Source organism: Protopterus annectens, chromosome 11.part0 (assembly GCF_019279795.1).
Source record: "Protopterus annectens isolate FY-2018-M chromosome 11.part0, PAN1.0, whole genome shotgun sequence".
NCBI classification, from domain to species: Eukaryota; Metazoa; Chordata; order Ceratodontiformes; family Protopteridae; genus Protopterus; species Protopterus annectens.
Window position 1 is genome coordinate 1,220,454,684 of NC_056745.1, and position 13,896 is coordinate 1,220,468,579.

The window sequence follows — 13,896 nt, forward strand, 5'->3', positions numbered from 1 at the left end:
CAGATGGTCCTACTTTTTAAGAGCATTTGTCCGGATTTTTGATGTCTGCGGGTTGAGAGGTATGGTGGGCTATGCAAACATATCATGTAGAAGCTCTTGGACAGTTGGCAGATGGCCGATATTACCAGAGAATGGTATATAGTCCTACCCCTAGGGACAAAAAAAAAAAACAAAACAGATGCAGTTACACGTCTGATCATTGAGGAAGAAGTTATGAGTAGCAAAATAATAAATATTGTCATAGTGAAAGACCCTAGATAACAGTATTCCTTTGTGCTCCCAAAAATTCATAAGAAAGATAAAATTCCACCTGACAGACCCATTTTTTCAGGCAATGGGTCTCTTACTGAACCACTGTTGGCTTTTTTACTTTCTGTCTTAAACCATTTCTTCCACTTATATGCTCTAGGCTACAGTACACTATGCATTTTCTACAAATGATACAAGGACTATAATTGTAAGAAGATCGGTACAAGTGTACATTTGATATAAAATTCTTATATACATGTATACCCCACTGAATATTGGTTGAATAGGTCCCTACTATTAGTTGTTTTCTATACATTCTTGCTCATTATTATTAAATATGTTTTTGGTGAGTTATGGGTACATCTGTTGAGCATCTTTTGTCTCTATCTATGCAGACCTATTTATTAGGTATATTGAAAAACAGTAGACAGCTGCGGTGGTGCAGTGGTAGCGTTGTCGCCTCAGAGCAAGAGGTTCTCCCGTTCGATTCTCGGCTGGAGCGCCTTCTATGTGGAGTCTGCATGTCCTCCCTGTGGTCGATTGGCGTTCAAAAGACATGCGTGAATGAGCGTGCCTTCGTTGAAGGTTGGGCATTCAGCTGGCACCTTGGCACTGTGAAAATATACTGCCAATCATTAGCAGACCAGAGTTCCGCTGTGGTGACCCCTAAATGGGAAAAGCTGAAGGAACAATATTGAAGAACAGTTAATCTATGATGAAATTAATAATCTGTTTTTACATGGCTATATGGAGAAGAATCCAGGATGACTGCTGGTTGGTTTGCCATTCCGATATGGGAAATTAAGGGAGTTTATAAAAAAAAATTTAATGAAATAAATGGGGATCAAATTCACCATGGAGTTTCAACCAAAGCAAATTGCTTTTTGAATGTTATTTATTTATTTTATTTATTTTATTTTACATTTGTTAACTGGGTAGAGTCCACCTGAGCAAGTAGCCTGTTTTCAGCAGAGACTCGGGGAGTGCTCCATAACAATAGTACAAGAATATTACAAAAATTTTAAAAAAAAAAGGTCTGACAGTTGCCAACAATCACAATTTACAAAAAGGTGAATGTAAAACAGAAAACATTACATTTCTTAAGCCTTACTACAGACAGTAATAGGAAACTCATTAGCTATATAACTAAAAACTATTGTGGTATTTTCATTTGGAAGAAGTAAGACAAGAAGATAGCAGAATAGAAAACATTTGATCGAAGGCATGAGAAACTACCCAGGAGTATTATAGGAGCATCGCCATTCCTGAGTAAGGTATTCCTTTAGGAGTTTTTTGAAGCTATGACGATCTGTGTTTTTTAAGATATTCTGGGGTAATATTCCACTGTTTGGCTACTTTGAAGGAGAAGAGAGAGTCACCAAAGTAATTATGGGACTTTGTAACTTTGAGTATAAGTTTATTGGATGATCAAAGGGTCCTGGGGTTGGTATTTAGTTGCACTAGGTTGGGGAGTGCAGGGCAGTTTTCAGGTTTGTGGACAACAGAGTGGGCAGGGGTGAGCTGATTGAGCAATAACAGATTGGGAAATTCAAGCCAGTGTAGTTTGTGAAGAGCAAGGCAATGATGGGTCCTGTTGGGTATATTAGCAGCAAATTTTGTTATTTGTTATAGCAAGAATCAAGTAGATGTAAATCAGATTTGTGCAGGTTATTGAAAAGTTAAGAACAGTAGAGAAGTGTAGATAGCAGGCGGGAACTGGCTGTGGCTAGTTTGGCATTTTGAGTAAGGTAAGCTTTGGCCCTATATAGAACACCAAGTTTGATGTGAACTTTCTTTATTATGAGTGATATGTGTTTACTGAATGTTAGGTTGTCGTCTATCATGACATCAAGTAGTTTTGTTTGATTAACTCGTTCTATTATAGTGCCATTAGTGGAGTAGATGGAGAGAGGAGGTGGTTTTGGTCAATAGTAATGACTGATTTTTACATTCAAAGTTGGATGGGAAATCTTTCAGTAAAAAGTCCGTAAGACAAGCAGCCATCTTTCATCCAGAAATATAATCAGTAGTGTCCCTAAGTTACAGTTTATGGGAATGAAAAGAATTTACTTTGATTCTCAGGAATACATTTCTAGCATCTGATTGAATGAGGCAGAGATTTCTGTCTAGAGAATATACAACCAACGTTATTGATAGAGCTAGGGAGAAGCTGATTATATGGAGAGGACAGAATTGCTACAATATAATTAAAATACAAATGGGAAGGTGAATGAAAAACATCATTATTTTTATTTCATAGGGTCATAGGTAGGTACTGGGCTATCTGCCCGAAGGCATATATTAGCCCATCCACGTTGTGCGCTATTCACCGCCCCTTTGGTTAGTTCCCTAGGCCCTTGATCTAGCAGCTAGTACCCTTGGCCCCTATCTAGTAGAGCTGTTGGTATGATCCCTGGTGTGAACTTTCTGTTACCCATCCACTCGTCAAGGTTCCTCTTGAAGAGTGATAGTGAGGGTCTCTGTCTTATGTAGATCGGGACCTTGTTCCATAGCAAGGGAAGTCTTTGTGAAGGGAATCTATCCCTCCAGCATGTTCTATTCATTGTTGTGCTGAAGTTTATATCCCTAGAGTGTGTAGCTCGAGTAGATTTTGTTTTGCTAAGATGGAGCATGTTCAACAGTTCTGGGTTGGACATGGCTCTGTATGTTAGACAGAGATCGCCTCTGAGAAGGCAGTATGCAACAGAGGAAAGCCTTAGTTTTTTTTCAATCATGCTGCATAGGGCAACTGTTTGAGACCAGTAATCCTCTTAGTGAAGTACCTCTGTGGTCTCTCCAGCTGCTGGAGATGCCTAGCCAGGTACATTCCAATTGGTGCATTGTACTCAATAATGGGTCTAATGAGGGAAGAGTAGAGGGGCACCACTACATCCTTAGATCTTGATGCGAACCCTTTCATGATCAGATGGGTCACATAGATGGATTTTCTAACCACCTTGGCAACATGGTTATCAAAGGAAAGCTGACTATCTACTTGGGTCCCTAGATCCCTTATTACTTCTTCAGATTTCAAGGGGTTACCTCCTATGTGGTAGTTCACAGGTACTCTGTTTTTTTCCGAAGGGGATTACTACACATTTTTTAGCATTTAGCTTGAGACCATGGCTTTGATACCATGCATCAGTCTCATTAAGGCCCTTCTGGAGGATATCCATGTCGGCTGGAGACTCTATTATAGCACCCAGTTTGCAGTTGTCCGCAAACTTGGTCAGCCACAGCCCTTCAGTGCTTGCCTGTACTTCTGAGAAGTATATGCCAAACAGGAGGGGCCCCAGGACAGAGCCCTGAGGCACACCACTCGTTACTGGTTTGGATTCGGACATAGATCCCGCTACTCTTACTTAGTGGGATCTGTCTGAGAGCCAGTTTGCGATCCATCTTGTGATGTAAGGGTTTATGCCCAGGTTGGTGAGTTTATCAATAATACCCGAATGGGGAATGGTGTCAAATGCTTTAGCAAGGTCAAGGTAAGCCGTGTGTACCTCCTTTCCCTTATCTATAGCCTGAGTAACTGTCTCAAAGAAGTCCACCAGGTTCAGGAGGCATGATCTGCCCTTGACGAAGCTGAACTGTGTAGGGTCAAGTGTTTGGAGGTTCCCAATATCTCCATATATGAGTTCCATAATGATTCACTCCATTGCCTTACAGATCAGACTGGTCAGGCTTATTGGTCGGTAGTTCCCAGGGTCGGTTGTGGGCCCACCCTTGTGCAGTGGAAACACCGTTGCTGTGCGCCATTCTATGGGCACATATCCTGTTGAGAGGCTGAGACTGAACAGGGTATTCAGATGCAGGGTTAATTCATTTTGGAGCTCGCATATGACACAGCCCGGGACACCATCTGGTCCCATGGAGGCAGTGTTTTTAGCTTTAGATAGAGCCTTATTAACCAATGTATCAGTAATAATTGGAGTTACACAATCCCCTGGAATAGTAATAGGCCCTGTAGGTGGTTGGGGGAGGGGGGGGGGAATTTGCACTGAACCTATCAGCCAAGATGTTGGCAATGTCAGTGGGGTCAGTGTATTTTGTTCCATTTTGTACTAGCTCAGAACAGTCCTGAGCGTTGCCATTTAGGTTTTTGATGTAACCATAGAAGGCCTTATGGTTATCATTGACATCCTTGGCAACCTTATTTTTGAAATTGGCTTTAGTTGACTTGATGAGGGCCCTCAATTTCTTACTAATGCTGATCAGGGATGATTTTTCTACTTGAGATTTGGCCTTTTTTTGTATAAGTCTCATCCTTTTATTGTATAGTTTGCTTATGGTCGGGGTCCACCAGACTGGCTTCTTCTTGCTTGAGGAAGGTGTCTTGGTTTTATTTGGGATAGCACGGTCCATGCAATCCTGAAGATGTATATAAAGTGCCTTGGTGTAGGATTCTGCATCCTGGATATCATTATCCTTCTGCAAGGGAATAGTGAAGCTTTCCACTTCGGATGCAAGTAGTTTGAAGTTTGCTTTGGAAAGGTTTTTTACAATGGTTTCTTTGACTGGGGAAGGTGGAGGGGTGAGGAAGTCCAGGGTTATCAGTTTGTGGTCTGATCTGACCAGAGAGGGAGTGATAACGGGTGTGGTACAATGGGCACCCATATTTGTGATGACTAAATCCAATATGTTGTCCCCTCTAGTGGGAGAACATACCAGTTGTTCAAGGGCATTTGAATTTATAAATTCTATGAACCGCTGGGCATAGGAGTTAGAACTTTGGTAGTTCACCCAGTCTATACCAGGGTAGTTGAAATCACCCAAAATTATGGTGTTGGATAGGACCTTTATATTTTTCAATGCCTCAAGGAATGCTGAGTGAGCATCTTGGGACATGGTGGGCGATCTATAACAGGCTACGACTTGAAATGTGGTTTTTCCTGCTGATAGTTGTGCATGGATGATCTCTGGGGCATCATGCTGCGCCACTAACCTGGAGATGTGGGTATCCTTGATGAATATGGATACACCTCTGCCCTTTGTACTGAGATCCGGTAACTGAGGCCGGAAGGTATGATATGAATTGTAACCTGGTAGTGTTGGGGTGCTCTCTGGAGCCTTGAACCAGGTTTCCGTCACTGCACAAACATCGATTTTCTCCATACTGAGGAGTACCTCGAGTGCGTGTATTTTGAGGTTGAGACTACTGGCGTTCAGTAGCATTACCCTTAGCTTTTGGTTACCTGTGCTGGTTACGGTGGTTGGTTTGTCCTTTGAGCCTTGCCTAAAAAAGGCACTATGGGAACAGCAAGAGCCTTGGCCAGTATTTGAAAGCCTAAGGGTGACAGGTGCAAACCATCTCTGGCGAAACAGCGAGGCTTGTCTATAATGTCATCCCAGGCAGACAGACACTGGATCCCCTTAGAATGACACCAGAAGCTTAGCCAATTGTTGAAATTGATCATTTTGTCTTTGTATTGTGGTATCACTCTAGGTGAGGGTAGTGTGCTACTCAAGGTCAGGGTCATACCAGCTTGGGCTACATGATCAGAGAGCTCATCAATGTCTCTTTTCATGTAGTCCAGGGAGGTACATCTTAGATCATTCACACCAACATGTACAATGACAGCGTCATACTTGTACTTGTTCTGGAGTGACCCAAGTGCCTGTGTTATGTGGCGGATCCTAGCACCCGACAGGCAGCTGACAGTAACCTTCTCCTTGTTCATCCTGGTGAGTGGAACATCTGTGTGCCTTACTATAGAGTCTCCTATTACTAGCGTGTTGGGTATGGTGTTTTGCCTTAGGGGCTGTCGTGAGGCACACTGCTGAGGTGAAGTATGTGTTTTCTGGCTTGTGTTTGGAGGTGCAGGTTGCTTGCTTGTCTACTTTGGAGGGCACTGTTTCTTTTTCATATTGGTACCTAGTGCCTCCAAATATTTTTTTGTGCATTTATGTGTATGTTTTTTTTTCGGTGCTTGTTTTGTAGATCCATGTGTGACTGGTGGTGTGATGCTAGTGTGTCTCTTCTCCCCTTGACTGTCTGTTACAGTCATGGGTTGAGAGCGCTTAGCCTCCAGTCTGGCTGTGTATTTGCATCTCTCACAAGTGTTTGTGTCTAGAGGTAAGAGGAGAGGGTTGTCTGTATACATGAGGCAGTTATGACACTGCCTCAGGATGCCCAATTCCACCAGATGAACTGGAGAGTACACCTGAAGCTGACCTCTGGACATGCTTGGAAGAGTGAGTTTCACTTGTCTTGCGGACAGTCGAGGGTCTTATGCTGTATTATAATAGTGCTGTCTAGGAGATTTGGAAAATAATAGTGCTGTCTAGGAGATTTGGACAAGTGCTGATTTGGGTTATGCAAGTGCTGCAATAAGAGCAGTTGATCTGAAACACTTGAGTTGAGGCTTGCCTAGTTCTAAGGGAAAATTTGCAGTGCAGACTTTGTGGAGCCAGGAATAGTATACCCCAGCTAACCGGTGCTGCCCGACGCTGCTCTGTGCGCAAGACCGCTCAAAAAGAGAGTTGCAGGGTTTTAAGAGAGAGAGATCAAGGAGTTTGGAATTGACCCAAAATGGCCAATAGAACTACAGTTTCTAGGCAGTAACCACTCCTACAGGGACAGGCAAGCTGCTCAGTGTTAACCACTGCCATTGGTGAACACAGACTTCCCTTTAGCCCAAGTAAACACTGGCCTCCAAGAAACTTACAAACAGTTCAGAACAGCAACTCTAACTGAACTTTTTTTAAATTATAGAAAGTGGGAAAATAGCAAGATTTTTTTTTTTGTTGTTGTTTTTGTTTAAGGATAGCAGAGACACACAAGTAGCAAACTAGTCAGAACAGTGCAATAAATGACCCCAACACGTGTGTGCTAGGTCAGAGGCAGGTAAAATGCAATTTTAAGAAAAACGATTTTAAATTAAGTGCAACACAAAAAATGCAATAAACAGGCTCTAGGTATGTTCTAAATACTGTTTCTAACACATATATCAACTTTTGCAAGCAAGAAAATGCTGAAAAGTAGGTGGCAATGCAATTTTTCTAAGAAATAAATCAGAAGAAAATACTTAAAATCTCAAAAGTGGCTCCTTTCTTCTCTCAACGTTTTCTCCTCTTGGTAGGTGCTTCAGCAACAACTATCAAGCCTGGAAAGATGCCAAAACCACGCAGTTGCAGGGTTTTAAGAGAGAGAGATCAAGGAGTTTGGAATTGACCCAAAATGGCCAATAAAACTACAGTTTCTAGGCAGTAACCACTCCTACAGGGACAGGCAGGCTGCTCAGTGTTAACCACTGCCACTGGTGAACACAGAGACTTCCCTTTAGCCCAAGCAAGCACTGGCCTCCAAGAAACTTACAAACAGTTTAGAACAGCAACTCTGTAACTGAACTTTTTTTTAAATGATAGAAAGTGGGAAAATAGCAAGACTTTTTTGTTTTTTTTGTTTTTGTTTAAGGATAGCAGAGACACACAAGTAGCAAACTAGTCAGAACAGTGCAATAAATTACCCCAACACTTGTGTGCTAGGTCAGAGGCAGGTAAAATGCAATTTTAAGAAAAAACTATTTTAAATTAAGTGCAACATGCTACTTATGCATCTAATGTACACCTGATTATAGGGGTATTGACTAAACATTGGTATATTTTGATACATGACAACTATTTTTCTGAGAAATTACCTAATACATGTAACATGTTTTTTTTAGAAAAGTTAAAATTATTTCAGAGTTTTTTATAAGAAACCTCACTGCTGGTCAGGGAATGATTTTGTAATAACTGATGGTACTAACACAGTGAGTTGTAAGCCATGTAGATCTTGGTCTTTCAAGTTTGTTAGTGAATTTACCTCTGCTGATACCACTAAGCTTTATCAGATTTGTAGCCGAATTACTTGCAGAGCCATTGTTTATTTAGCTCTGTTTGTGCTCTTTTTTATGTTAGAAAGACCAACCATATTTTTAAATACAGAATTTCTGAGAACTTAAACGATGTCTGCTTTAAAAGAGAATGTAGTGCCTTATGCAAACACCTTAAAACATGACAGCTAAATTTATGTTTTCAGACTTGTAGATAAGCATACAGGTTGGAAAACCTTATTATCCACTAGGAAGCATCTGTTGATAGCTCATTTAGGACACTTATTTAAACCTGGACTCAGGATCATTTATAACTTTTTTTATATAATGTGATACTATTTTGTTTTCGGCCAGTAGATGTCAGAGGTTTATGTAGAATGTGAAGTTAATCACTGCCATATATTCATTTCACATTTTTCATGCATTTTATTAATTGATGGCATCACAGTACTTGCATTTAGATAATTTTGTACATATATTGTTTGATTTACTTATTATAAAATAGTGATCAGAATTTACAATTCAAATAGTTATAAGATGTTATTTTGGCACCAGATTTTGACAATATAAATATGTTGAATTTATTTTATCAGGAAGATGTTACTGAAAAAGATGCAAATTGCAGTGAAATTGTCTCATAACCTGTCTTTTTATCGAATTAAAGGTGGAATAAAAGTGGATTTATTATGTATTCACTGTTTTTTTTTTTTTTTTTTTTTTTTTTGCTATGCTGAGCTACTGTTTTCTCTGTGTTGCATCTTGTCTGGCTCCTGCACACTACAGGGTTGTCCTACCGTGTGGCTTCGGCTTTAATATGTTTGGTTGTATGGGTACCCATAAATTTACTCTTGGACTAACCTGTTTTACCCTTCTTGGGAAAGGGGATGCAGCGTGAGAGTGGATATTGCCAATGCAAAAATGATCTTGTGACACAACTATCTAGTATTTCCTATGATTCCAATATCTTAAAGGTTTGCAATGAAAAATGTTATGCATGCCAATGCATTGTATAAGATCATTTCAGCCATGACCCAGACACTAGACAAGCAAGAGACATACATTTAAACAGAAATCTCATAGGTATTCAGAACAGAGTGCAAGTACTGTATGTACAGTATAACTATACAACACAAGGTGCCTTTCAGCTTTTCTCAGGTGCAGAACCATTACAGAGGAAACCACCGGTGGGTCAGGTAACACAGGAAGGGCTCACAGAACTGAAGACTGACCACTTCCTAGTGACAATAATACATCAAATACTGAAATGCTTTACAACTGAAGGAATCATCTTAATCGAACACATGAGGACACATCCATCAGATGCCAATTAATTACTGACCTTGCAGCATTCTACAGGGACAATAATCATGCGTGGGTGAATTCCAGGTAAGACATTCAGCCAGAGAGGTGCTGGGCATATCATCTGAATGCGCCAGCTAATGGAAATACAACCTGGATAAAAATACCACATATGTTCTCTCTCTGTCTTTAATGAGCATTTACTCCTATTTGTAATATACACTACCCTGAAATAGCCAGTTCTGAAATCACTGCCCATTAAGTTTTGAAACTGATTGAGAATCCTCAGTGGCAGACACAAGGTGTTATCAATGTTATTTTGTAGTTGAGTTATTAATAGTATTAAACTCTTTTATTTGCACTAAGTAACTAATAACTTTGTCACAATCTGTACTTATAGCCAACTACGTTTCTACTTTATTAGCTAAACAACTTATACTTGCCATAGTCAGTCTGGAATAAATGACATTACTATTAATATATTCTGTGACATTGCCTTATATGCATGCCATCCTGCAGAAAATGAGTATATCCCATAATGCCCAACATAAACTCTTTTAGTGACTTACTGTTTCTGGACTGGAAAACTTGCTGGAGATATGGAAAGCGATCAGGTCCTCTCCTACAAAGATGTAAGATACACCATAACCATCATCAGCAACCTGGAGGGAAGAAAACACCACAAGAAAACATTAAGTACAGCTCAGGTATTCTGGTGTTTGGTTAGCCATGTGACACCAGCTGTGCAAAGATGCCTGGATCTCAGTCAACAAAATCAGACAGTAACCTACAAATTTTCTATTAGATGTTTACTGCATATATACCACAAGGTACTAAGGTATCTGCAGGTTCAAAAGATGAAATTACATTAGACTAAGCTACTGAAGAAACAGATCCAGTGAAAACATCAATATTAAATAATTACTGAAAACATATTTAACATAAAATGCATATCATAATAAATTATAGCTACTGCAAGCAGCATTGGAGCATAGTTTCATTTAACAGCCAGCAAATGCCTACATGAAGGTTTTTTTTGGAAATACTGAATGTTTTGTTTTACTGGATTTTTCCTAGAAGCGGCTGGTGACTGCAATGCAAAGCATAGCTGCAGGAAGAAGCTGAATGGGTGCGGCTAACCTGAATGGGATAGGGCTCAATTGCAGCAGGTCAATGACCTCTAGGTGAGATCAAACAGTACCAGTCTGGATTGAATCACTGAAGTAAGCTGCTGGTTTGAAATCACAGAGTTCTAGATGCTCAGAGGTACATCTTACAGCTTTTTTAATGACTTTTTAGTCTAATGATAACCTGCAGAGAAAAATCTCAAAAATATTCAGTCTCATGTTTTTCTTTCACAGAAAAAGTCTTTTGTATTTAAAGTTTAATATTCGAAGTCCACAAAATAATTATTCCCCAAAAAACTGCGAAAGACACATTCTTGCAAGGATATATAAATCTTATCTGGGAATAGAGCCTTCATATCCCTCCAAGCTCCCTTCTACATACTCAGATGGTGTTAAATTAAGATAAAAGTCAAATCACAAATGGCTAGAGATATATTATACAGTTGAGGATCTGGGAGAAGAAACAAAAGAGGGGGTGGCAGGGAGTACATGCAAAGTGCATACAGAACACATCACGCCCATAACCTCAGAGAATTAAGTGCTGTTAGATGGCAATACACTTTGAAGTGATACTCTGGCAATAATCAGCTCCTGTCACACACATCCTGTTTAAACCACTACAGACAGCTACTTATTGAGTAAATTGCGATTGTCTGACTGTAATGGAAAGTGAAAAAAAAATTATGACCAACTTGTTACTTTTAGATATATTGAACAGCTCCATCCCATATACACAGTCATTTCAATTACAGACAATCCAAATACGCTTCAGTTATAGCCACTGTATTGACTGCATGTCTCAGATATTTGACTGCATTAAAAACAGACCCAGTAAAGTATTCCATCTGACTTCACACAAATGTACACTATCTCAACACAGACAGAATAATGATTGCTTAGCTTGAATTGTCATCTGCACACAGCCCGTTTCCTGCAATTGAAGCTGTTCTTGACTATATACACCTCAGATATCAGAATGCGATAAAATATAAAATATTTGGCTACAGTAATAACCTCCTCCACATCTACATACACAAAAACACAAATGTGACCCTCAGTTACAGCTAATTGTATGACTGTGACTGTAGACATCATATATTAGATCTGGATCAAATGAATAAACAAACATATAAATATCTGTCAAACAGCTCACTACTATTAGAATAGGGTCCATATTAGATCACCGAATGCTTAAAAAAGCAAACGGTGATTAATAGACCCTATGTAAGCGAAAGCTTACAATTTCGAACTGTCAGAACAGCGATTTTTTTTCCTAAGGAAAAAAAATCTCTGTTGCAACAAAAAAAAAAAAATTAAAATATTTTAAACATTACATTAAGTGGTGGGGCTGTGCCCCCCTCCACTTAAATATACCAACTTTGAGATCGCACTACTGTGCCAAAGATGTCAATGAAGCAGCAAAGTGAATTATTTCCCAGGGAAAGAATTTGCTTAAAAGCCGCTTTGATATTTTGTCGTTTCAGGCTTTTCAGTTCGACCAAGACGCATTCAAAAGAATGCGTCTTCGGTCTTCTAATAGGGAACCATTAGAATATAGTGTGTGAACCACTGCAACAAAATGTCTCTCATGTTAGCTCAAGAATCAAGGCGAAAGCTAAAAAATAATGATGAACAAAAGATCAAAAATCAAGAACAGATATTGCCTTTATATACTTAAAAAATGCTAGAATAACATCATGATTCATCATGCTTTTTCTGGAGGCTGTTAAGTCTAAAACAAAATATCTTAATCAGTATTTAGTAATTGCAATTTACTGTTTTGCCAGGGTACCAGAAATTTTAAAAGAAAATAGATCAAAATATTAGGCAAAATCAGGGACAGTTGACAACGTCTCTGCCCCCCCCCCCCCACACACACACACACACACACAACTATATCTCTCAACTTTGTTTGTCAGGAATTCTTACCAAAGCTAAAAATAATGAAAGGACAAAGACAGCAAATCAGAGACATTTTTTAAATATAACTAGTTAAAAAAATAAAAGCAAGAGGTGTTCCATTAGCATGCACTGTCTGAATTTAAACCTAGATTCTATGCAGACTGTACTACTACTAACTTAATATATTTTGCCACATGTAATTTCTGTCCTTGTTTTTACGTCGGCAAGACTATACAGCATTTAAGAGATAGAACTAGTAGACACATATGAGATTACGAACAAAAATATTAAAAATTCGCTTGCCAAACATATAATGGAATGTCCAGGTCACCATTTTTCTTGAGTTTTACAATGTGTCCATAAAAATGTGAGGGGTGGTGGTACTAACAATTACTTGGAACAGGTTGAATTAAAGTGGATACTAAGAATGCAGGCACATAGGTATCCCGGGATTAATAGCAGTGTCAGCATCATAGGTTCATAGGTTCATACTAGGCTATCTGCCCTAGGGCATTTATAAGCCTAGCCAGAATGTGTTTGGCTTTCACCACCCATTTTAAATTTATTTTGCTATGCCCTTTTTCGAGGTTAGTATACTGTGCCTCTGTCTAACAGTGACACAGAAGTGATACCCGGGGTAAACCTACGATCTCCCATCCACTCATCAAGATTCCTCTTGAAGAGAGTCAATGAGGGACTCTGCCTAACCTGGACTGGGATTTTATTCCAGAGTGAAGGGAGCCTCTGGGTTATGAATCTGTCCCTCCAGCATGTCCTATTTATTTCAGTGCTGAGGTTCAAGTCTCTCGTCCGCGTAGCTCGATGGGACTTGGATTTTTTGAGGTGCAGCATGTCCATTAATTCCAGGTTGGACATGGCTTTATACGTCAGGCACAGATCGCCTCTGAACAGGCTGTATGCCACTGAGTAGAGCTGGAGTTTCTTTAACCAGGCAGCATATGGCATCTGTTTGAGCCCTTTGATCCTCTTGGTGAGGTACTTTTGGGGTCTTTCCAGTTGCTGCAGGTGTCTGGTAAGGTACATCCCAAAAGGGGCATTGTACTCAATTATGGGCCTGATGAGGGATGAGTAAAGAGGCACGATGACCTCCCCTGATCTAGCTGTGAATCCCTTCATGATTAGGTGGGCGACATAAAATGTTTTTCTAACCACTTTGGCCACGTGGTTGTCAAATGAGAGATTGCTATCAACTTGGGTCCCCAGGTCCCTAATTACTTCTTCTGTACTTAATGGATTACCACCTATGTGGTAATTTGTCGGCACTTTGTTTTGCCAAAGGGATGACTATACACTTTTTGGCATTTAGCTTGAGGCCATGGCTCTGGCACCAGTTGTCTGTTTCTATGAGGCCCTTTTGGAGGATGCTTGTGTCGGCTGGAGAGTCGATTATGGCGCCCAGTCTGCAGTCATCTGCGAACTTGGTCAGCAACAGTCCTTCCGTGTTGGCCTGTACCTCCGAGAAATATATACCTAACAAGAGA

At 39.9% G+C, this 13,896-nt stretch overlaps 1 protein-coding gene across 1 annotated transcript in view; it reads right to left on the minus strand.

Moving 5' to 3' along the window:
* Positions 1-13,896, minus strand: part of LOC122815802 (carnitine O-palmitoyltransferase 1, muscle isoform-like) — a 490,419-nt gene that overhangs the window by 13,573 nt on the left and 462,950 nt on the right. The window contains exon 18 of the mRNA XM_044088600.1: positions 9,935-10,027. Coding sequence (XP_043944535.1) covers positions 9,935-10,027 — 93 coding nt within the window. The remainder of the gene's footprint in view (positions 1-9,934; positions 10,028-13,896) is intronic.